A 19,599-nucleotide genomic window follows, 5' to 3' on the forward strand; every position below is an offset into this window, starting at 1 on the left:
AAAAAAGTTGTGTAAGTACTAGACAACATCAATTTGACGATTCTCGATCTCTTACACGACTATTTAACGCATCTACTGTTCAATTTTCTCCGAAATCAAGATGAAGGTTCTCAGCCTCAACTTCCTCACTTGCGCCGTCAAGGCCTGCAAGTCCTCCAAAGACTCATACCCTCTTCACCCCAAGGACGCTGAACTCGTCCAAGACGATATTGAGTTGAACCCTGACATGATCCTCAACGTGCTGCCCCGTCTTGACTGGACAGCTCTTTGCACAACGGCCTCTGAGGTGAGTTAGCGAGAACAAGGCGCTCATGAAACTCGCCCTGTGTTGTTGAAACAAGTTTCTGACACTTTTATGTTACAGTTGGGTTTCCCTCAGCTCCCTGAACAGCCTCCCACAGCAGTTGAGCTTCGGGCTGATGAGAAGACCCTCAAAGATCTTCACCATCTTCTTCTCGAGACTCAAATGTCTGAGGGAAAACTCGTTTGTGGTAACTGTGGGCACCAGTACGCCGTCAAGGAGGGTATTGCCAACTTTTTGCTGCCCAGCCACTTGGTGTAAAGATGACAATACGAGCCAAGATCAGTTACGTTTGCAAAATTCCATTGGAGATGCATCACCACTAGAGAGGTCGGTTGTTATGACTAGAGGTGTCATAACGGAGTTTGGCGTTGAATTCTTTCATAGCTTCGAATCGCATCTGGAAAAAGTACTCAATAAATTTGGGTCAAGACCCTTTATCTGGATCCCCGACCCTATGTCCTGTCTACAGCTGATGCTCGCAACATTACATGCCGATACTAATCCTCCCATCAAGTCGCACCAAAGGAACCCAAACTCCATAATCTGATATACAGGTATCATTCCACATGGAAGACCGATACATGAACAGCGCTCGTTTATTCAGTACAAGTGGTTTACTGCTGCTTCTTTTGAGCAGCGGGGCCCATGTCCTTCTCAAAAGCGCCGTAGGAGACCTCGAGGCTAGCCAGAGCCCGCAGACCAACGCCAAGCAGGGAGAACAACACAATGGCAACGATGATTCCCATGAAGATACCTACGATTTATTAGTACGGAGTCAAGCATGCGTAGATTATACCGAGGAAGCTTACCAGGAGTAAAGAACTGGTACTTCTCAAATAGACCACGGGTATCGCGCGTGGCGTTGCCAGGCTTCTCCGCATTGCCCGAGACATCGCGCTTCAAGTCCATGTGCAGAGGCTCGATGAATTCGGGCTCGTAGATGGTCTTCTCGGTCTTAGATGCGGTGGTCTTGGCCTTGGTGGATGGCGTGCCAACGAAAAGGACAGTGTATGAATCGTTCAACCATTGCTCACTCTCCTCCCACTGCTTGATAACTTCTGTAATATGGTCAAAATTTGAACTCAAAGCGACTTTTATCATATAACTGACCTTCCTCATTCTTGGAAGCCTTGATTAGGGTGAAATGAGGCTGAACCTTTTTTGCCTGCTCATAACACGCCCTCTTAATGTAGTCCTGGATCGCAGCCGCATCGATCGACTCGCCAACAACCTCAGGAACAATAAACTTGCCCTGAATTTCCTTGCGGCCGATAGCATGGTGAAGATTGGACATGGAGTTCGATCGTCGAAGATCAGCGGCGTTGACACCCTCATGGGCGATCAGGACGTAATTTTCGGTCGGACATGAAGTCAAGAGGTCCTGAACCTGCTCGAGAGCTTGGGATCGCGTCTGGATGTGGTTGTTGCTGGGTGCATCGGAGAACCTTCATCGTCATCGTTAGTAGGGAGCTCCAAGTATAGATAGGACACGGAGGCGCGCGTCATACTTGGAGGTAGAAAACATAACCAATGGCCATGAGTCTGAGAACGCGGCGGCGGAACCGCTGAGCGCAAGAGCGCTGGCGAGAATCTGAAGACGCATCACGGATGATATTTGCTGGTTATTGGGCGTTGTGTCTGCCTATCGATTCCAGCTTGTGATGATAATGCTAGTATTGAGAGAGCTGATGCAGGAGCAGCCACCTTACGTAACTAATCCGATACGTGCAAAGCCCCGTTGCGTGCACACCTCGGTGAGAGCTGGGATCCGTTCCGTTGTGGAGCTACCCTGGGAAAGTTTCGCGACAGTGGATTTTTCGATGTTCAAGATGCTACCTATTCTTGCTATTGTAGCCAACAAAATAGTTTACTCGATACATTCTCAAATCTTTATTTGCACGTCACGACTGTCGTGCACATAAGCAACCATGTTCGCCAAACCAAGACCCAAAAAGAGCATTCTGCCTCCGCCATCCAAGAAGCGAAAGATGACAGCTGCAGTCGAGGAAGTTAACTTCGACTTCGAGGCGCGACAGGAATATTTGACTGGTTTCCATAAGCGCAAGCAGCAGCGTATCAAGAATGCTCAAGAAGAGGCTGCCAAGAGGGCTCGCCAGGAGAAGCTGGAGTTGCGAAAACAGGTACGCCAAATTTTCAAGCGAGATTACAACTTTCACTTTCGAATTGTACTAAATTATTCTACTTAGATACGAGAAGAACGAAAGCGCGATGTCGAAGAGCACGTCCAGACCGTAAACAGATTATTGCAGGAGTCGGAAGCTGCTGGAGCGGTTGAGCAGGAATCTGACGAGGCAGACGGGGAGTGGGACGGTTTTCCTGATCAGCCAGAGCTGGATATTGTTGATCACGAAGAAGAGTACATTGACGAAGATCGTTACACCACTGTCACGGTCGAGTCTGTGTCGGTGACAAGAGATGGATTACACAAACCCCAAGTCGACGACAAGGATAATGAGGAGGATAAAAAGGTTGAAGAACCCAAGGACGATCAAAAAGCAAAGTCACGACGGGAACCCAAGAAAAAGAAGAAGAAGTTCCGATACGAGACCAAGTTCGAGAGGCAGTTGACGGATAAGAAGCAGAGAATCAAGAAGGCAAAAAGGAGAGCATGATAAAGTACGTCGGAGCTCAATGGACTTGGACAACATAGAAGGATGTAAGAAGCGCACCATTTACAAAAGATACCCTTTGAGAAAAGCCAGCTTCAATCAGCTAGTAGTAGAAACGTAACATGACATGCGGCAACTGCTCCATTCGCTCATCTGGCCAACACCTGGAAATACCTGCAACCAAGGCATCATACAACTGGACGAGTATACTGATGTCTGAGGACATGCTAACGAACATGAATCCTGCATCCGGCGCGAGTGCTTTAAAGCTTGAGGATAAATTAGATGTTGCCAATCTCGGCCTGGAGCTCCTCCAGCTCCTTCTGGAGGGCGTTGTACTTCTGCGACATCTCCTCGTACTTGGACTCCCACTGATCACGCTCGTTCTCAAGGGCTTGCACCTTTCGCTCGAAGTGTCCGGCCTTGACGTCGGTCTGTCGGAGCCTATAGAATCGCTCTGTTAGCCGTTGTATCATTTATGGTGTTTAAAATTGATGGTTGTGGAAATGGCGGTAAGGGGACTCGCTAAGGGGATTCAACGTACTTCTCGTTGGCCTCACGGAGTGTCTTGTCGGCATCCTCGGCCTCCTCCTCGAGGAGTTGCAGCCTTCGCTGAAGGGTTTCGTTCTGAGTGCCGTGCTGCTGGCCCTCGTCGGCGGCCTTCTTGAAGTCCTTTACAGCGTTCTCAAGCTTCTCGACCTCGCCCTCGAGGAGGTTGTTCTTGTGCTGGAGGGAAGTGATTTCCTGCTCCTTTGACAGGTTCTCTTGCTCGAGAACCTTAACCTTGCTCTGGAGCTCCTCAACCTTGCCGCTGGCCTCGTCGGCCTCCAGACGGAGCTGGTTCATTTTCTATCCACCATCGCCATATTAGCATGGGTCGACCAACGATAGTTTACCCCTCCACAACGGTTCCTTTTAGGTTGCCATGGCGGGGTAGCAAGGAACTTTTTGGACAACTAACCTCCTTGATGCGATCCATTTTGATAAGCGGCGAAAGGTTTGTTTATGTTGAAGAAAAGGCTGAAGGGAAACCGGCGATGAGGACAGAGGTCGTGTTGTTCGGATGTAAGATGAAGCGGTTAAGTACCTATCAAGAAAGGGGAGGAGTGATGCCCCTCCACAGCTGCCCCGGTGGAGGCCGCGTCTGAGTGTAGCCCCATTGGCTTGTGGCGGTCGTTGAGGTGTGGCGCTGACATGCCGGCACTTTCCACTGTAAACCCAGGGAACATGCACCCAAAGATAGCGGTTGCCCCGCCAGCCAGCACAGGCCGACCAAAACATCCCGGCCGCGAAGGTCCTGGCAGATGAGCAAATGACCCTTTCATCTTCCAACCGTAATTACCTCTTTGATTAATGAATTCAATGACGGGACCAACATCTGCCTAATTCTATCCCGGAGACAGACAAAGATATACTGAATCCTTGATTCGCTCGTAGTAGCCATCATGTTGGCGGCGCATCGCGACCAAGAGAACCTGGTCGTTAGCCAGCAAGTTCCAACCAAACAGCAACACAATACACGATTTCCAAAAACGCCATCTCGATTTCCTCAGCATGACGAGAATGCTCCCACTGCCTTTACTGGCAAGACCGGATTGGGTGGAGTGAAGACGATCAACAAAGGCAATGGAACACGACAGGCCATGGTTACCCCAATGGGTATGCATGATTCTTTCCAGGACAAAGAACAAGATGCTAATTGGAGATGTGTTATTAGGTACCCAGAATCGAGCTCCTCTGGGCAACAAGACCACCAATGCCAAGGCTAAGAACGGGCAACTTGGTGGTGTTAAGAACATCATCCAGGGTATTGAGCAAACGCAACTCAAGCCAACGGCACAGAAGCCCAAGCAGCGACCAGTGGATCTTGCACCTCTCGAAATCCGACTCAAGGAAGAACAGAAGCCCATCGAGCCACAGGAAGAAGAACCTGAATATGCCCCGCCAAAGCCCAAGGATCTCCCATACGAATCGGACTGCTTTCCCAAGGATATGCTGACCCTCGAGGGCTTGAAGAAGGAAAATATTCTGAAGGGATACTATCAGCATTTCTACAATCCAGTCGATGATGATGGAGTTTCTCGACAGGACAGGGAGTTTGCAGAGACAATGAAGAAGGTTGCTGCCAAGGCGGAGGAGAGAAATAAGCAAGAGAGAGCTGCTTTGACCTTCAACATTGACGATCTTTCGGACACCGAAGTGCAGATCAAGGCACCAGCACCAACGGGTACTATTGCGGACTCGGGGCGGAAGGTCACAGGCATCCGAACCAAGCAGCCTTCAAGTCTGGCATCAAGGCGCGCTGCCTCTGCTTTGTCCATCCACTCAGACGCCAGTAGCAACAGCAAGGCTTCGAGTGTGGCACGAACAACGAAGATTCGAAAGCCTCTCACTTCTTTGTATCAGAGCAAAAAGCCTGTCGCCAGAAGTGTGGTGCCTGCCAAGACATCGCCTGCAGAGAGTGCTACTGGCGTTGCTGCATCACGAACCACTATCGGCTACAACCGGGGTAGATCAGCATCCTCAGTGGTCAACGCTCAACGTCGCGGGACTACCGCACCTGTTGGAACACAGCGTGCTGTCAAGCCCGTCGAGACAGTCAACTCTCTTCAGTCTGATCTTACTATTACCCCAACTCGTCTCCGTCAGGCGGTAAAGCAGCAGGAGGAAACCAAGCCGAGACCTCAGTTCATGTCTATCTTCGATGAGGATGGAGATGATGATGATCTCCCACCTCTGAGCCAACCGCTTGACATCTCTGACGATGAAGAGGAGGAGTTTGAGCTGAAGCTGAACTTCTAGGCCATCATCTTGTACTGTAAAAATATTTGGCGTTTGGGAAGAAGCTTGTCGTGATCTTAACATGGGACGAGACGGAGTTTGGAAGGTTCTGAATTGAGAGGTCACAATGGCTGTGCTTTTTTTATATTTGTATGCCAGATGGTTCATGTCGAAGTATTAGCTGCACCTAGCAAATATTGACATGAATAAATTTGTTAGTAATGACTTAACCTGACCTGTACTTTGATATGGTTTTAAGGTACGATTTCACAACTGTATATAGTCTTGGCATGCATGTGAAATGGTACAGGTTAGGTCTAATCCAAACATCGTCTTCTACCTCACTAATTCGGTAAGCTGTATCTGAAAGATCACGGAATTGATGCTATTGCGGTGTTTCTCTTTAATTGGATTCATAAAGATATATCGTATTGCCTTTGTTTACTGAGAAGAGTGTCTTTCATTTTTATTTTTCGACCAGATGGAAACCTTGGACAAAGGCCTCGCTTTCATGCATGATGACATCTACGTTGCTTCCAAATAAGGCACCTTGTCAACCGAATGGTTCAAACAACGGTGAGCAAGGTACGGATACATAAGAGGAGGCACCGCATTGGTTATGACAAACGAACACTGAAGCCCAATACAAAACACGAGGGAGTTTGCAGCAAAATAACGGACAAACCGATTCATCCAATACCACGTCCACTGACGCGGTGCCAGTCCAATACTTGAAGTCTTGTGGGACGCGTTAATTGGCAACCAAACACATCCCCACCAACCGTGTATCTACCCAAACATAACATCCAATCAAAGCTACAAGAACCTTCCAAGCCACTCAAACTGTGGCTGGGCGATCCTCTCATTTGACCTGGACCTTACCGCTAAAAGTAACTCTACTCATCCCTGAACCAAAAGTCAAAGCAAAGCAGAGCAGAGTGAAGCGAACGTCAACTTCCTTGGTCGTCAGCCATTTTTTCTCATTCTCCCACCAATTTCCCCCTCGTTTCCCTCGACGCTTTGGACATTGCTATCCATCATCGCGCCCACCTTTGTCGCGCGCATCAACCGCTTGAGTCAGTCTGCTTGTTCGTGCTCTGGCGACTTTTTCTACTCCTTTACTGCTCGTAGAGTCGGTCGGTGACGCCGCTCCGCCACATTCAACCTCAGCATCCCTCTGTCGCGTGAAGCATTATCTCACTCCCAATCTCTTCAATTTCATCGCTACCTCGATCAAAAGAACCCGTCTGGAATCGCCGCAAGACAGAGATTATCCCACCGTTAGGTGTACACTCAACGCTTCAGCTTAAGGATATCATGGTAAGAGCACGGGGGAAGAAGTAGGAAGAGCGCATCGTCACGATGACTCGCCCGCCAGGCGCGAGCTTCGCGCAATTCTTCCCCACAGCTCCAAAGGTAAAAGCACAGTCTCAGACTCGCCCAGACCTCAATAGAGATCGCGAACAATCCAAACCTGGGTCAACACCGGTCTCTATGACCGGCGCTTGCGACCCTACATCAACATCAGCTGCGTCAGACGCGGACGCGAACGCTGGCCAAAACGGCATTGTTTCAGCGTCGGATACTATGCCCGCGCAGCCCGACGACACAGAATCACCATTCACAGACATTCCCAGCACTGTCGACTCGGCCAGCTCATACAGTAGCACGGCCTCATCAATATTTAGCACAACCGCCCGCCACGGTGCCGCGGCAACTTCAGCTTCGTCCCGTCTTCCCACCTCGAGCCTTACTCCCATCGCTTCCAAAGATTCTCCCAACTCATTGGCTTCGGCCACCACAAAGCCAGATATGTCTACATGTCTGACCGCCGATCGGGCCGCGAGACAGTCCTCCCGAAACTCACCCGCCGTTGGTTTTAATGGCTCGATATCAAACGGACTCCCCTCCAATGAGCGCATTCCGGCTCGAGATCCCATGCCCTCCGTCAAGGGCCTTAAGTGCACCTATGATCCGCTCCTCGATCGAGTACACAATAAGAGCGTCAGCAAGAACGCGAAGCCGACATACAAGGAGTTCGGTCGAGTACGTATAACTATAAACATCCCTCCCAAGGGGGGGCGTCATCTTTGGTGAAAGACTCATGGCTAATGAAAATGATTAGGACGATGACGCCCCCCCTAAAGACCCTCGACTGGCCAAGTCGGACGGTCGCCTCGGTTATATCAATACCGATTACTACCTCCCTAAATCGCGATTGCGAACAGCACCCGAGAACATTAAGCCGTATCCATATGATCCCAAGACCTCCATTGGTCCTGGCCCACCCACGCAGATTGTAGTGACGAGGTACAATCCGCTTGTTCCTTTCAGCAAAGTAACGGCCATTTTTGCCACGTTTGGTGAAATTGCCGAGAGCAGCAACAAGATGCACCCAGAAACAGGTAGCTATCTTGGATTTGCGACAATTCGATACCGAGACTCTAAGCGACCCGACCGACCTCCCGTTTCTGCTATCGACGCAGCTCGCCGAGCTGTACGGACTCGAGGCATCAAGGTTGACGCCGACATCGTTCGTGTAGAGTATGATGCGGAAGGGCGCAGAAGCCGACGTATGCTGGAAGAGCACCTCAAGAGGGAAAAGGAAAAGTTTGAGAAGAAGGAACAAGAGCGACTTGCTCTTGCAGCCAAAGCTCCCCCGACTGGTCCCAAATCTGGAACTGCTCCTGGATTCACTAGACCTCCCCCAACCGCTCCTAAGGGTCCCTCAGCACAGCGACAACCTGTAGTTCCAGGCGCACCACAACTTTCTCTACCCCCCTCGCAACAAAAAGGCCTCAACCTCGAATCTTCGAACCTTACCCAAAAACTCGCGGATGATCCATATATTTACGTTACAGGCGATAGTGTCCCAGTACTACCAAGTATTCTTCCACACATGAAGAAACGACTCAAGAATTACGGATTTGAAGAAATCCGGGTCGACAAGTCGGGCTATTTCATCGTGTTCCGCAACTCGTTCACCGGGAAGTCAGAAGCTGAACGATGTTTTCGTGCTGTTAATCACACCGAATTTTTCAATTATGACATGACTATGCAATTATGCTTACCTCGTCCCCGTCGAGATGGCGCCTCGGGTCACCGACGATCCAGTGCAAGTCCAGAGCGAAAAACAAATACCGAGCCACGATATCGCGACGAGAAGGAAAGGCGGCGAAGAGAAGAGGAAGCGGATTTTGAAGAGGAGAAGAAGCAAAGAGCTAAGAACTTTGATCCAGTGATCGAGGCTGTGGAGGTTGTTAGACGTGAGATGACAGAACATCTGATTCGACACATTCGCACCAAGGTCGCCGCACCTGCTCTCTCGGATTTCCTGGATCCTGCCAACCATGCCGCTAAGCGCCGGAAGTTGAACATTGAGCATCCTGATGATTTGCAGGACATAGCCAGTATCGAAGATGGCAATGACAGCTCACGTGTAGGAACTCCCAACTCCCGAGCTGATCCGATTGAGCGACGAACTGGTCGAATTGAACCCAAAGCTCTACCGAGAATTCGTAAAACCAAGGTCAAGCAAAAGAACGCTTTTGTTGACCCCTTCGCACGAAAACGGCCACCTGTTGCTCGAAATGCTTTCCGCTCGCTGCATCACCGTCTCAGAAGCCTTGATAGTGATGTCGAGTCCGATGACGACACGGACACTCGTACGCTGTTGGCGCGTGAGACAGAAGAAGCCGAGTCGCGACCTCGCAGCCGGATGAGCACTGATGACGAGGCATCCAAGGATGACTTTGTGCCATGGGAGCAAGGCGAGGACGATTCTATGACCGAAGCCAGCTTCGCTATAGCAGATTCTGCTATTTCCAGAAAGCGGAAGTTGGCAGAATCAGTGGAATCGGCTTTCAAGCGTCAAAAGAAGTCTGATGAGGAATTGTTTGGCGTTAGGCTTAGAGCGCTTGGGTCGGGATTTGAGACGCGCGAAGATTCTGTGGACATAATCCCCGAACCAGAAACAGGTGACGACATTGATAGTCGAATATCCCGCTCTGAAACACCAGTTTCAGTCGTCGGTAAACCTCTGAAGAAACGACCATCCAGGGCAAAGAAGACGAAGATTTTTGAGGAGCTCGAGGCCCAGGACCTTCAGATAGAGACAGACTCTCAACGTGACGAGGAAGAAGCTGTGGAACCTCCAAATGCTAAGAAGACTGGAGCGGACACCGAAAAGTCCACCACAAAGGAGGACGTTACGGAGAAGTATGACGAGAAGCTCCTGTCAACAGAACCCTTAACTCCTGCACTGGCGTTACCCGATGGCGCCAAGCCTGACTTACCACTCTTCCAAGGATTGGCAATTGGTCAGAGCGACATACCTGACCTCTCAAAACTTTCCAGGAGGTTCACTGCCAAGGACATCGGCAACCCAGAGTTGTGGCTATGGACCCGTAACCGCATCAGGGAGCTCAACTCTGCCAGCAGGACATTGGATTCTCCTGTCACTATCAGTGGCTACTATGTACCCAACCCTACTGGCTGCGCACGCACCGAGGGTGTCAAGAAGATTCTCAACTCTGAAAAGTCCAAGTACCTACCTCACCATATCAAGGTGCAAAAAGCAAGACAGGAGCGAGAAGCCCGCAACAAGTCGGGCAAGGATGCCGCAGCAGATGCAGCAAGAATCGCCATCGAGAAACAGGCTGCTAATGATAGTGAACGACAGAAACGCGCCACCAACCGTCGCTATGTGCAAGACCTCAACGACCAAAAGAAGACACTCGGCCAAGACTCTGATATCTTCAAATTCAACCAGCTCAAGAAGCGGAAGAAACCCGTCAAGTTTGCTCGCTCAGCCATTCACAACTGGGGCTTATATGCTATGGAGAACATTGCGAAGGATGACATGATTATTGAGTATGTCGGAGAGCAAGTTCGACAGCAGATTGCCGAGATCCGCGAGAATCGTTACCTCAAAAGTGGCATTGGAAGCAGTTACCTGTTCCGTATCGACGACAATACCGTCATCGACGCGACAAAGAAGGGTGGCATTGCGCGTTTCATCAACCACAGTTGCGAACCTAATTGCACTGCCAAGATCATCAAGGTCGAGGGAAGTAAGCGCATTGTCATCTACGCGTTGCAGGACATTGCCATGAGTACGTATTCCCCCTTGGCCGTAGCCATCGACACAATGCTAACAAACATACAGGCGAGGAGTTAACGTACGATTACAAGTTTGAGCGTGAGATCGGCAGCTTAGACCGCATTCCTTGCCTCTGCGGCACAGCGGCCTGCAAGGGCTTCCTCAACTGACACTACTATAATACCTTTGAATTTTGTTTCTTCGCGAGTCTTTTTTCGTCATGTTTTCAGCTCATGCATTATCCTACTACTATTGACACCACACCGTCTTTGGGCACACTATCCCTGAAAGCACAAAGACGTAAAATGTACATTGGGTCGGGATCCATTTCCCATCATGGCGTTGGGAGAGAAATTGGGGTGTGGTACTCATGGCTCAGAGAAAGCTCACTTGGTCAACCCATAAGGGTTTTGGGGATGAAGATACTCACGTATAGTGGGGGAATGCTTTGCGCTGCTTTCGCAGTTTCGTTCTATCTTATAAAGTCGACGGAGAAAAGGGGCCTGGACTTTTGTTTTACTACCTGAAGATGAAAAGGAAAAGGGGGATACTTGAGCTTTCGTGGGGCGTTCAACCGGCCAGTGCTGGGCTTTTCCACCTTGATCTTGGGTCGGTCAGGATCAGTAATTGCCGGGCTGATGCTACTGTATATACCGAACCAAATCAACACAGATAGATGCGGAGTTTATGTAACTCTGGCGCAAGGAATGAAAGATGACAGTGGACTTAAGAGGGTCAACATGTGAGAAATGTCCAAAAACAGTGAATTGACATCGCTATGCTAGCAAGGGTGGAAGTGTAGGTGCTGATTCCCTACCTTGCCCCTTAATCAAAGTAATTCAACTATCTACTTGCTTTCTTCCTTGAATGATGAGTTTCATTCCATATGCTGGTTTCAGCGTCGTATCCAGTCCGTCTATCGTATGCCCGGAGCGGCTGCCTTCTACCATGAGCCATTTGTAGGATATGTGCTTCTAAACACTTCTCATATGATCAGTCGCGTTCCTTCTTAACCGTGACAAAATGCTCGCTGAGATCCGGCGGAGCCCTCGGTCCAAGCATCCAGTCTTGCATTGCAAGCCATTCGCTCCAGTTGGATTCAGCGGCCTGTATCTCTTCCTCGGTAACGTTCTGTAGCGGTCTCAGAAATGGGACTGTTTGCCCATCGTCCATATCATATTGAGTTTTGACTCTCAGCCAGTTATCGCTCTTGGCGGCAAACATGTAGTTTCTGCGCTCACTTTCGTGAACCCGTCCAATGCCAAGCACCCAATCGTCACCGAAGAATCCATGGAGAACTGCAGGCGTATCGAAACCTGTCACTATGAGACGGCGAATGTAAGGAATGAGAGTTATTGAGGTAGATCCCAGGGGTAGACTTCCAGAAACTGACGCTCTGGAGGAAGATGAAGATGAAGGGGGCCCATTGCGTGTCGGCGTTAGGGGATGTAGATTTCCTTTCTGGAAAGGGAGGAGAATGTTGACGCAGGCAGCGACAGTTTGAACTGCTGGGCTATACTGAGCATGGTCGATAAAGTACCGAAGGCAAGACAGGAACTTGGGATGCCATTCGAAAATGTCAAACTGGTCTTGTTGGAACTACGAATACGTTAGTCTGATACGAAATTTTGGAGGCTTGGTAAGCAAACCACGTACGACTGGAAACTGTGTTGACATAGTGGCTGAATGTAGGAGTTGTTTTATGACTGGTATGAGAGTAAGGTACCCGTTTCGCTGCAGACTTGAGAAGTGATAAAATTCAGGGGGGCTCAGATCCGTGATGGTTGCAGAAGATGAAGCGTCAAAGACGTAGCTTAAGAGCGACTGTCTTTCGTAGCCAAACTACCTCACACTGAAAAAGGTCGGTCCTCAGAAACACCAAATCCTAGCCCTCACAAGAACTTCAGGGTCCAGAAGAAGAAGATGACCCGATAGCGGGTACCTGAGTTCACTTGGCACCAATTCGTTGAATTGAATTGCGTTGAAACAGGAGGGCCCACGAGAGGATCGGCAGTATAAGTCTGGACTGGCAGAGACTAGAGAGAGTCCCACCAGTGGAAGTAATGACGAGAAGGCGGATATGACTTTGATGGGGCGCGTAGTGTAATCTGAGATAGGTAGGAGAGTCAAAGAATAGAGATGAGCTAGAAGTCCTGAAATGGTGATTGGCCGGTCGAAGCACCGGGGTTCAGCGTTGAGTGGGTTGTATGGGCCCGGTGTAAGTCGACAATTAATGAGGCCGAGGACGACGAGTTAGGCGAGTGTCGCACGGTGATATTTCGACTTGACTTGATTTGTACTGTGTTGTGCCTCCAATACGTCGGTATATAAGGTAGGTATATTTGCTGGCTCAAGTCAGATGCTAAGGTAGTTAAAACACACCAACGATGTGTGAATCTGGACCTGATGTGCTTGGTTGAGATGGTATGTAAAAAGAAAAGTATGATAAGATTTCTGGGATAGAAGTAGTTCATGCAGTAGGAGACTTGCTGATCGGGCAAACAGCCATTGTATGCAAGATGTTTGGTGGAGGTTGACAGAATGACAGTAGAGGGCAATCGCAAAGGCTAGGCCAGGGTAGATAGGTAGGTAGGTATATTGTTTGTATAAAATGGCTGGGTAATTGAAGAGGGAGAAGAAATCAAAGTGCCAACGGAGGATGTGATAAAAATATGAATAAAAATAGAGTAGGCACGCGATGGGGCTTCGGTAGTTGACCTGTCTTTCTTAGGTTGTGTTGATATCAATCACAAACAGATAGACACAAGGGGATGCAGTGAACAATAGGTAAAGAAAAATAGGTAGGATATGTATGAAGCAGGAAGGGTCTGGGCAAGTATTATATTTCCGGGCAAAAGGCAGGTATACCGAGAGTATTAGTACCTACCTTCCCTCAAATTGTAACGCTCCAAAGAAGCAATAATAGATGGGAAGTCATGGGTCAAGGTTGAGGCGAAAAAGTGGTCAATCAGTAAGAAAGTAAGGTAGGTAGAAGAAGGAGGTAACTGGAAGGACCAGAGGTAAGGTAAGGCAAAGGGTAAGTTGAGGTTGGCTCTCCTTCCTCCGTCCATCCATCTCAACCTAAACTTAATTTATAATAGTCGTACTCTCCTACGTAACCTCCGCACATCCAATGTACTTACTGTACCTTACAGGGCAGTTAGGTACCTCTCAGCTTGCCACACCCTCCATTACATCCATACCTCTACACACAATGGACACTTTGTTTCTCTGAAAATGCCCATCTTGACATTGGATCCAATGCCCAGTCAGGCCGAAACACAACTAAACTTTCCAGGGTGAGTGATGAGTTGAGGCTAAGTGACAAGTGATGAGTGCTAAGCGAGCCTCTAAGTTAGCACCTCATCCTTGTCTCGGTTGTCTCAACCCCCCCTGCCCCTGTACAACCCTCACTTTTCTTCTTCAGCGGGAGGGAGCAGCATCATTGAGTCTAGACACTGACTGCTACATGCATGCACTAGACTATACTGAATTGCCCGTCATTCACTCACCGACAGACTTCATTCGAGGGACTGTACGGGATCCCAGCGCCCTCCAAAACCACCGATTCGATACCCTCTATCTGGCTCTGGGGCAGACCCCACGCCTGTCCGAGTCTAGCTGTGGTGCTACTGCACAGCTAAGCTGTAAAGAAACCTCATTTTCCGTGTCCGCATACAGAGAGTACCCAGTCTATTTGGTACAGAAGGCGACACATATCCAAAATGAGGCTCTTGACAATTCGAGCAGGATAACGAACCATTGAAGCCACTTGCTATCACAATCCGCAATTAGAACTATTTCGCGACAACCTCATCATGCCAATGGTTGCACAAGCATGCATACACACACGCATTCAAGCACAAGCACTCGTCATGCATCCAGTGGTACTCTCTCGGCTGCCGCAGCCCTCGCCAAGTTCCAGGTACTCACTCCCGGTCGATCGACTCCCGTGCACTGGAAACCAACGCCCACTCACGATAGCACAGGTGTGGTGCAGGTCCCTTGCAAACCTGTGTCCTGCTGTTCACGCCCCTGTTCTTGTTAGCTGCGTGTCATCGTCCGCGGCTTGCAGTATCCATCCATACCTGGTTGCTGTTCCTTGGACGGACCTGACGGCGTTCCCGTCAAAAGCGCTTGGATATCTAACTAAATTCTTTAGTCCGTTCACTGGTCTGCCATCTTTCAGCTCGCCAACTGCGCTAAGTATCGTCGACTTGAGTTCAATCCCGAAGCTCATAAGAGTTTATTCTCTGCCGTATACGAATATCCTCGTGCCGTGCCTCTATCTGAAGCCCCGGTATCTCCCTCTATGCTGTCTCCACCCCCGGTGCAGATCAAGAGCGTGAACGATCTTCATGGGTATTTTTATATTACTCAACAAAGGTGATAGTTGGCCCACGAGACCACCTCAAGTCCAAGACATTTAACGGGGGCCTGGAAAGAGGCTTGTCCGCTAATGCATCGTTGCCTCTTGTTCCAGGATCACAGCTGAGGCACAACAGGGGTCTGGTTCTGATTCCAGCAATTTGGTTGGTCAATCCTCACATCTTTAATGTCTTTTCCAGATTGATAGGGGTGCGGACCTCACGACCCAATTCTACGGTTCTTAGCTGCCGGTTCTCTCATAAACTAATGACAGCTACAGCCACCAGGTTGCCTCAATCTGGGAACCACCCACCCGGTGTCAGTTGACTCGACGAGAACAATATCGATAGTCTCAATGAGGGTCCAGACGGCTCGGGCCAGCATCTCTGCCACCGTCCCCGGCACTATCGAACTGTCCTATTGGCATCCGTTCTCATCTACAGCAAATATCTAGAGGAATAAGGCCCACCAATGTTACAGTTTGACAGTAACAACACAGAGATTTGAGTGACAGCAGGATGCGCTCCGCCAAAGGTCATGAAAAGCAAACAAGGCGATGGCACCGTTCAAAGAGGGCCAGGGCCCGGTCCATGGGACGACACAAAGAACCCCACAGATGGCATGCAATGGATGCCGACACTCTTACTCGGCATGACTCGTGCCGGGCCTGGCATTGTAGCGATGTAGATGAATAGTCGACCAACAAAGTGCAACGCTGTTATGGCTCCTAGATCACGACATTGTTAGATGATATGCGGACAACAAACCTATCACATACTTTACAATTACTACGGTCTGATAAAGGATTGTTTGTGGGTCTGGCTCAGCTCCCTCAACTTCAGCTTCAGAACCCACGAGGATCAGGCTACACGCTTCGCTTGGCATTAGTCGAGTGTTTTTCTGCTGGCTGGACATGCGAAGTAACCACTAATGCTGACGATTCCAAGACAACTCCTTTTGATACAGCAGCTCTACTATGTGATTGCTCAACTTGCCCAAGCTCAGGTTCAGCGACGGACTGAGGACAGAGGGGTGCAGGTTCTGGGCCTCCCAGGAATTTGCAACCTAGCGGAATAGCCATGAGTGCAGAGCTCGGCCGCTTGGTTATAGCTGAAGAGTATGCAAGCGATGTGTGCCTCTAGCTGTTCTGATTGGTTATGAAACCCTGACAGTTCCAGGTATTCAAAGTGATTGAAATTGGCAACACCCAACAATCCCAGAGAGTTCAAGATTAGATCTGCAACTCTGCTCTGGCGGCTCGGTTACCATTCCTTCGAACAACCCCTATCAACAGAGTGGAGAATGGGTGACGCAGTTTTCAGCTGTGGCCTGTACAGTACTGTTTCGATCTTGGGTCAAAAAAAAGCAATGTCAAGTCTGTCGTGGTCCAGGAACCCCAAGACAAGTATGTATGACCATCAGATCAAGTCGGTCCGGCGAATGTAGCACGACTGCACTTGTGTAAGCGATATAACTTTAAAACGCTGTTCATGGATCAAACGCTATCATATCATTTATATTGAGGCGGGTTGGGCCACGCATGGTGGTCCACAAAATCACTACAATTGTCCTGATAACGATTGATTGTACGGTTCGTGTTTGGAACCGGCTGAAAAGCTGCAGGGTTACAGCACATTGTAGCTCTTTGGCGAGCCATTGAGACTACATGCCTGATTCGGAGTGGCAATCGGATCTCTTTTGTCAAACTACCGACAAAAGGGTTTGACAGCCTCCCTTGCCTTGCCTTGCCTTGCCTTGGAGGGTCCGATGATTTGACAATTTGGAGCGAAGCTACTGAGGAAAAGTGAGGGACCCGTGATTTCAGTGTCTTGATGGACAACAACCCCCAAGGAAATCTAACCAAGCGTCAAGCTATCACAGTGTAACGACTTCATGGTTGAATGTGCAGCTTTACGTCGAGGATAAAATATGCGCCACTCTCCTACACATACTGCAGTTTCGAAGTGGAACCAATCATACACATGAAGAGGATACTTGGAGTCAGACGAATTCCCCTCTCAACGCAGCATGCTCCTGCACCTGGCATCATTGCAGATTACAGAGCAAATTGCCTTGTTAATCACATATGTTTTTCTCGGAGCATTCATGTAAGAAGCCGAGAGCCTCAACTGTCAATTGTCTTCCACAAAGACTTGCCCTGCCTACGGATGGTGGGTGTCCCGAGCCTAAGTTGGTTAGCGAGACACGAAAGAGAGAAGAGAAAACATGAGGCGCGTGAGGTTCCAGTAGGTCGGGAACATGATGAAAGGGAGGAGCATGTTTGTGGCAGCCTTGGACGTGCGTGATCGAGGACACACCGGATCTCTTGTGCTACCGGTCGAAAGCATAAGTCGAATTGATAGATCAAATGTCGTGTCACACGAGCCACGAAACGATGGTCAGAGGAGACAGATGCATAGTCGTAGGGCTGGCGGGTGACGGATAGCCACAGGGATCCTCCTATCGTGTCGTATCTGGGTGCGGTCCCTCGAAAGAAAAGAAACGAAACGAAACGAAACGATGAATCAAAGGTGACTGGCAAACATGACGGTTCCTTGGCTTCCGTCGCAGCAACGCCACAACAGGGGTAGCTTCTGGGGTGACACAAACACCCGTTTCTTACCAAGATCTGCTGCCCCTGTTGAAATGATCTGCTGCCGTCACAATGTCTCGGATCGGTAATGGGTCCCGGGGCCGAAATATCACGGACATGTCAAGTGCTAGGCTTACATGGCTTGCATGCTCAGTCTCGTCACAACCCTGGCGATCCATACAACACAACAGAATACTGGCTCTCCATATCTGGTCGGACTTTGTGAGACAACATTTTAGGGTTTCTCAGTGTCATCGATTCGACTATCTTCGCTTTACAATACAATACAATACAATACATACATATACTCCGGAACCAATGTGAGGCTCGGCTCCCCCTTGAACCAATGCGATGCAAGGAGGGTGGGATATGATGCTCTAGGAATTGTACGGATACTGTGCGTCGTGGATCTAGTGGATCTTGGCAAGTCTCTGCGCCGCTCGTGTGCTTGATCTCGTTCGTGCAGGATCGTGACAGGAGTCACTGGGCTTCTCCCGAGGATGCAGTACTGCGGGTTCTCTTTAGATCCTTGGCAAGCCTGTCACATCTCGAACTGGATATACAGTACATGTAGCCTGTCCCAAATATGCTAGTACGTAAGTCTTGTCTCGGCAAACTCGAGTGAGTAAACTGCCAAGGTGCATGTCCGAAGTGTATTGTACTGTAGTGTACTGTAGTGTACTTTACTGTACTCTTTCAGCCAGCAAGTGCCTTTCCTATCAGCTCCTTGGCTCGATCGCTGTGGTTCATCTCGAGGGCTAGCTCCCGCCCCCTTTCTCCCATCTTGCCCCATGTCTTCTGAAGGATGCCTATCATCTTTGCCTCGTCCAGATCTGACTTCTTCTCAAAGTCATCGAATTGGTCGTCGAGAAAGACTAGGCATGCTGTGTCCTCAAGAACCTGTGTCTCTTCATCTGCCTTGAGGTTCTCCTTGCGGATCAGGGCAGCCACTCGAGCGCGGTCCTCCTCGGGGATGGGGGGTTGAATCTCTGGAGAAGCGAGGAGCTCAGCAACTTGAGCGGCGGCTTGAGCCTTGAGCTTTGCTCTCCAAGTCAAGTAGCCGGGACGAGTCATTGGGTAGCTGCTTCGAGGGATCTCCCATCTGTGCATGTTTGTAAGCTTTGGGACTTGGAACGAGCTTCAGGCTCTTACCTTCGGAAGTGTTGTGCTCGACAGGCGAGCTGGAGAACGGGGCTGGCGTCAGGGCATCGACGGGCGAGCCACTTGGTCATCTTTTGGGCGTAGTTGAGCTCGAATGGGATCGTAGTTCCATCAGGGGCTTCGACTGTCCTTGAGTCTTGGGCATGAGCAGCGTCGATGAGCTCAAGGCCTCGGGCGTACTCGGCAGGGAGGGCAGGGAGATGGTCGGTCATTGTGAGGTCGTTTTTGATGGTCTGACACTGTCTAATTGTCTACTCGGATGCTATCCTGGCCACTATGAGCTATTAGCGGGCAGAAAAGAATGAGTGCTGAGAATGTCTGGATATCTTTGAACTGTGTGTGATGTACATGATAAGCCTCGAATGGTGTTGTGAGATGAGTCAGCAGCATTGGTAGGTGTCCCATTGGATCTAGTGTACGTGGGTGCTGTGCTCCGTGGGACTATCTCCGAGGGCCATGGTCAAATCATGATATGGAAACAATAATAGACGATTTGACAATAAGATTTTGCTTTCCATTCGGATTTAGGCAGTTGTTCTAGGGCATTGCAACGTGTGTAGGTACCTTGGTTAGTTCTAGTTGTTCAGTGGTACAACTGCTGTAGGTTATTGTTCTATGCGCCAGTGACAATGTTCGTCCCCGGATGCAAAAGGTAGCACAA

The 19,599-nt window shown here is 49.5% G+C and overlaps 8 protein-coding genes across 8 annotated transcripts; 4 read left to right on the plus strand and 4 right to left on the minus strand.

The window, feature by feature from the left end:
• Positions 1-24: 24 nt before the first annotated feature.
• On the plus strand, positions 25-747 carry FOBCDRAFT_219103 (uncharacterized protein). The gene is made up of 2 exons (XM_059609519.1): positions 25-286; positions 365-747. Exons 1-2 carry the CDS (start codon positions 101-103, stop codon positions 560-562), a joined length of 384 nt encoding a protein of 127 aa, XP_059466985.1. The 5' UTR covers positions 25-100; the 3' UTR covers positions 563-747.
• Positions 748-1,965, minus strand: FOBCDRAFT_219106 (uncharacterized protein). Its single transcript, XM_031177358.3, has 4 exons — positions 1,813-1,965; positions 1,415-1,749; positions 1,114-1,362; positions 748-1,058 (listed from the first exon to the last, which is right to left on the minus strand). Exons 1-4 carry the CDS (start codon positions 1,905-1,907, stop codon positions 919-921), a joined length of 819 nt encoding a protein of 272 aa, XP_031048491.2. The 5' UTR covers positions 1,908-1,965; the 3' UTR covers positions 748-918.
• A 182-nt stretch (positions 1,966-2,147) lies between these two features.
• FOBCDRAFT_25418 (nucleolar protein 12-domain-containing protein) lies at positions 2,148-2,987 on the plus strand. Its single transcript, XM_031177359.3, has 2 exons — positions 2,148-2,445; positions 2,512-2,987. The coding sequence occupies exons 1-2, from the start codon at positions 2,233-2,235 to the stop codon at positions 2,935-2,937; spliced, it is 639 nt and encodes a 212-aa protein (XP_031048492.2). The 5' UTR covers positions 2,148-2,232; the 3' UTR covers positions 2,938-2,987.
• On the minus strand, positions 2,829-4,022 carry FOBCDRAFT_25415 (tropomyosin). The gene is made up of 3 exons (XM_031177360.3): positions 3,896-4,022; positions 3,479-3,783; positions 2,829-3,378 (listed from the first exon to the last, which is right to left on the minus strand). The coding sequence occupies exons 1-3, from the start codon at positions 3,911-3,913 to the stop codon at positions 3,216-3,218; spliced, it is 486 nt and encodes a 161-aa protein (XP_031048493.1). The 5' UTR covers positions 3,914-4,022; the 3' UTR covers positions 2,829-3,215.
• A 186-nt stretch (positions 4,023-4,208) lies between these two features.
• On the plus strand, positions 4,209-5,951 carry FOBCDRAFT_219108 (uncharacterized protein). Its single transcript, XM_031177361.3, has 2 exons — positions 4,209-4,593; positions 4,652-5,951. The coding sequence occupies exons 1-2, from the start codon at positions 4,380-4,382 to the stop codon at positions 5,734-5,736; spliced, it is 1,299 nt and encodes a 432-aa protein (XP_031048494.2). The 5' UTR covers positions 4,209-4,379; the 3' UTR covers positions 5,737-5,951.
• Positions 5,952-6,849: 898 nt separating this feature from the next.
• Positions 6,850-11,220, plus strand: FOBCDRAFT_290658 (uncharacterized protein). Its single transcript, XM_031177362.3, has 3 exons — positions 6,850-7,761; positions 7,841-10,829; positions 10,883-11,220. The coding sequence occupies exons 1-3, from the start codon at positions 7,078-7,080 to the stop codon at positions 10,984-10,986; spliced, it is 3,777 nt and encodes a 1,258-aa protein (XP_031048495.2). The 5' UTR covers positions 6,850-7,077; the 3' UTR covers positions 10,987-11,220.
• A 350-nt stretch (positions 11,221-11,570) lies between these two features.
• FOBCDRAFT_25443 (uncharacterized protein) lies at positions 11,571-12,781 on the minus strand. The gene is made up of 2 exons (XM_031177364.3): positions 12,473-12,781; positions 11,571-12,415 (listed from the first exon to the last, which is right to left on the minus strand). Exons 1-2 carry the CDS (start codon positions 12,491-12,493, stop codon positions 11,810-11,812), a joined length of 627 nt encoding a protein of 208 aa, XP_031048497.1. The 5' UTR covers positions 12,494-12,781; the 3' UTR covers positions 11,571-11,809.
• A 5,285-nt stretch (positions 12,782-18,066) lies between these two features.
• FOBCDRAFT_219116 (uncharacterized protein) lies at positions 18,067-19,306 on the minus strand. The gene is made up of 2 exons (XM_031177372.3): positions 18,930-19,306; positions 18,067-18,879 (listed from the first exon to the last, which is right to left on the minus strand). The coding sequence occupies exons 1-2, from the start codon at positions 19,148-19,150 to the stop codon at positions 18,474-18,476; spliced, it is 627 nt and encodes a 208-aa protein (XP_031048505.1). The 5' UTR covers positions 19,151-19,306; the 3' UTR covers positions 18,067-18,473.
• Positions 19,307-19,599: the final 293 nt, after the last annotated feature.

Source organism: Fusarium oxysporum, chromosome III (assembly GCF_013085055.1).
Source record: "Fusarium oxysporum Fo47 chromosome III, complete sequence".
NCBI classification, from domain to species: domain Eukaryota; kingdom Fungi; phylum Ascomycota; class Sordariomycetes; order Hypocreales; family Nectriaceae; genus Fusarium; species Fusarium oxysporum.

What these genes read in the sequence shown, in the direction of transcription:
- FOBCDRAFT_290658 (XM_031177362.3), top strand. Translation starts at nt 7,078, where the DNA reads ATGACTCGCCCGCCAGGCGCGAGCTTCGCGCAATTCTTCCCCACAGCT. An exon ending in CATACAAGGAGTTCGGTCGA is followed by an intron (nt 7,762 to 7,840) that starts GTACGTATAACT and finishes GAAAATGATTAG; the next exon opens with GACGATGACGCCCCCCCTAA. An exon ending in GTTGCAGGACATTGCCATGA is followed by an intron (nt 10,830 to 10,882) that starts GTACGTATTCCC and finishes ACAAACATACAG; the next exon opens with GCGAGGAGTTAACGTACGAT.
- FOBCDRAFT_219108 (XM_031177361.3), top strand. Translation starts at nt 4,380, where the DNA reads ATGTTGGCGGCGCATCGCGACCAAGAGAACCTGGTCGTTAGCCAGCAA. An exon ending in GGCCATGGTTACCCCAATGG is followed by an intron (nt 4,594 to 4,651) that starts GTATGCATGATT and finishes ATGTGTTATTAG; the next exon opens with GTACCCAGAATCGAGCTCCT.
- FOBCDRAFT_219116 (XM_031177372.3), bottom strand. Translation starts at nt 19,150, where the DNA reads ATGACCGACCATCTCCCTGCCCTCCCTGCCGAGTACGCCCGAGGCCTT. An exon ending in CGAGCACAACACTTCCGAAG is followed by an intron (nt 18,880 to 18,929) that starts GTAAGAGCCTGA and finishes AAACATGCACAG; the next exon opens with ATGGGAGATCCCTCGAAGCA.
- FOBCDRAFT_25443 (XM_031177364.3), bottom strand. Translation starts at nt 12,493, where the DNA reads ATGTCAACACAGTTTCCAGTC. An exon ending in TGTCAACACAGTTTCCAGTC is followed by an intron (nt 12,416 to 12,472) that starts GTACGTGGTTTG and finishes ACGTATTCGTAG; the next exon opens with TTCCAACAAGACCAGTTTGA.
- FOBCDRAFT_219106 (XM_031177358.3), bottom strand. Translation starts at nt 1,907, where the DNA reads ATGCGTCTTCAGATTCTCGCCAGCGCTCTTGCGCTCAGCGGTTCCGCC. An exon ending in GTTATGTTTTCTACCTCCAA is followed by an intron (nt 1,750 to 1,812) that starts GTATGACGCGCG and finishes ATGACGATGAAG; the next exon opens with GTTCTCCGATGCACCCAGCA. An exon ending in GGCTTCCAAGAATGAGGAAG is followed by an intron (nt 1,363 to 1,414) that starts GTCAGTTATATG and finishes ACCATATTACAG; the next exon opens with AAGTTATCAAGCAGTGGGAG.
- FOBCDRAFT_25418 (XM_031177359.3), top strand. Translation starts at nt 2,233, where the DNA reads ATGTTCGCCAAACCAAGACCCAAAAAGAGCATTCTGCCTCCGCCATCC. An exon ending in AGCTGGAGTTGCGAAAACAG is followed by an intron (nt 2,446 to 2,511) that starts GTACGCCAAATT and finishes TATTCTACTTAG; the next exon opens with ATACGAGAAGAACGAAAGCG.
- FOBCDRAFT_219103 (XM_059609519.1), top strand. Translation starts at nt 101, where the DNA reads ATGAAGGTTCTCAGCCTCAACTTCCTCACTTGCGCCGTCAAGGCCTGC. An exon ending in TTTGCACAACGGCCTCTGAG is followed by an intron (nt 287 to 364) that starts GTGAGTTAGCGA and finishes TTTATGTTACAG; the next exon opens with TTGGGTTTCCCTCAGCTCCC.
- FOBCDRAFT_25415 (XM_031177360.3), bottom strand. An exon ending in CTCCGTGAGGCCAACGAGAA is followed by an intron (nt 3,379 to 3,478) that starts GTACGTTGAATC and finishes GCGATTCTATAG; the next exon opens with GCTCCGACAGACCGACGTCA.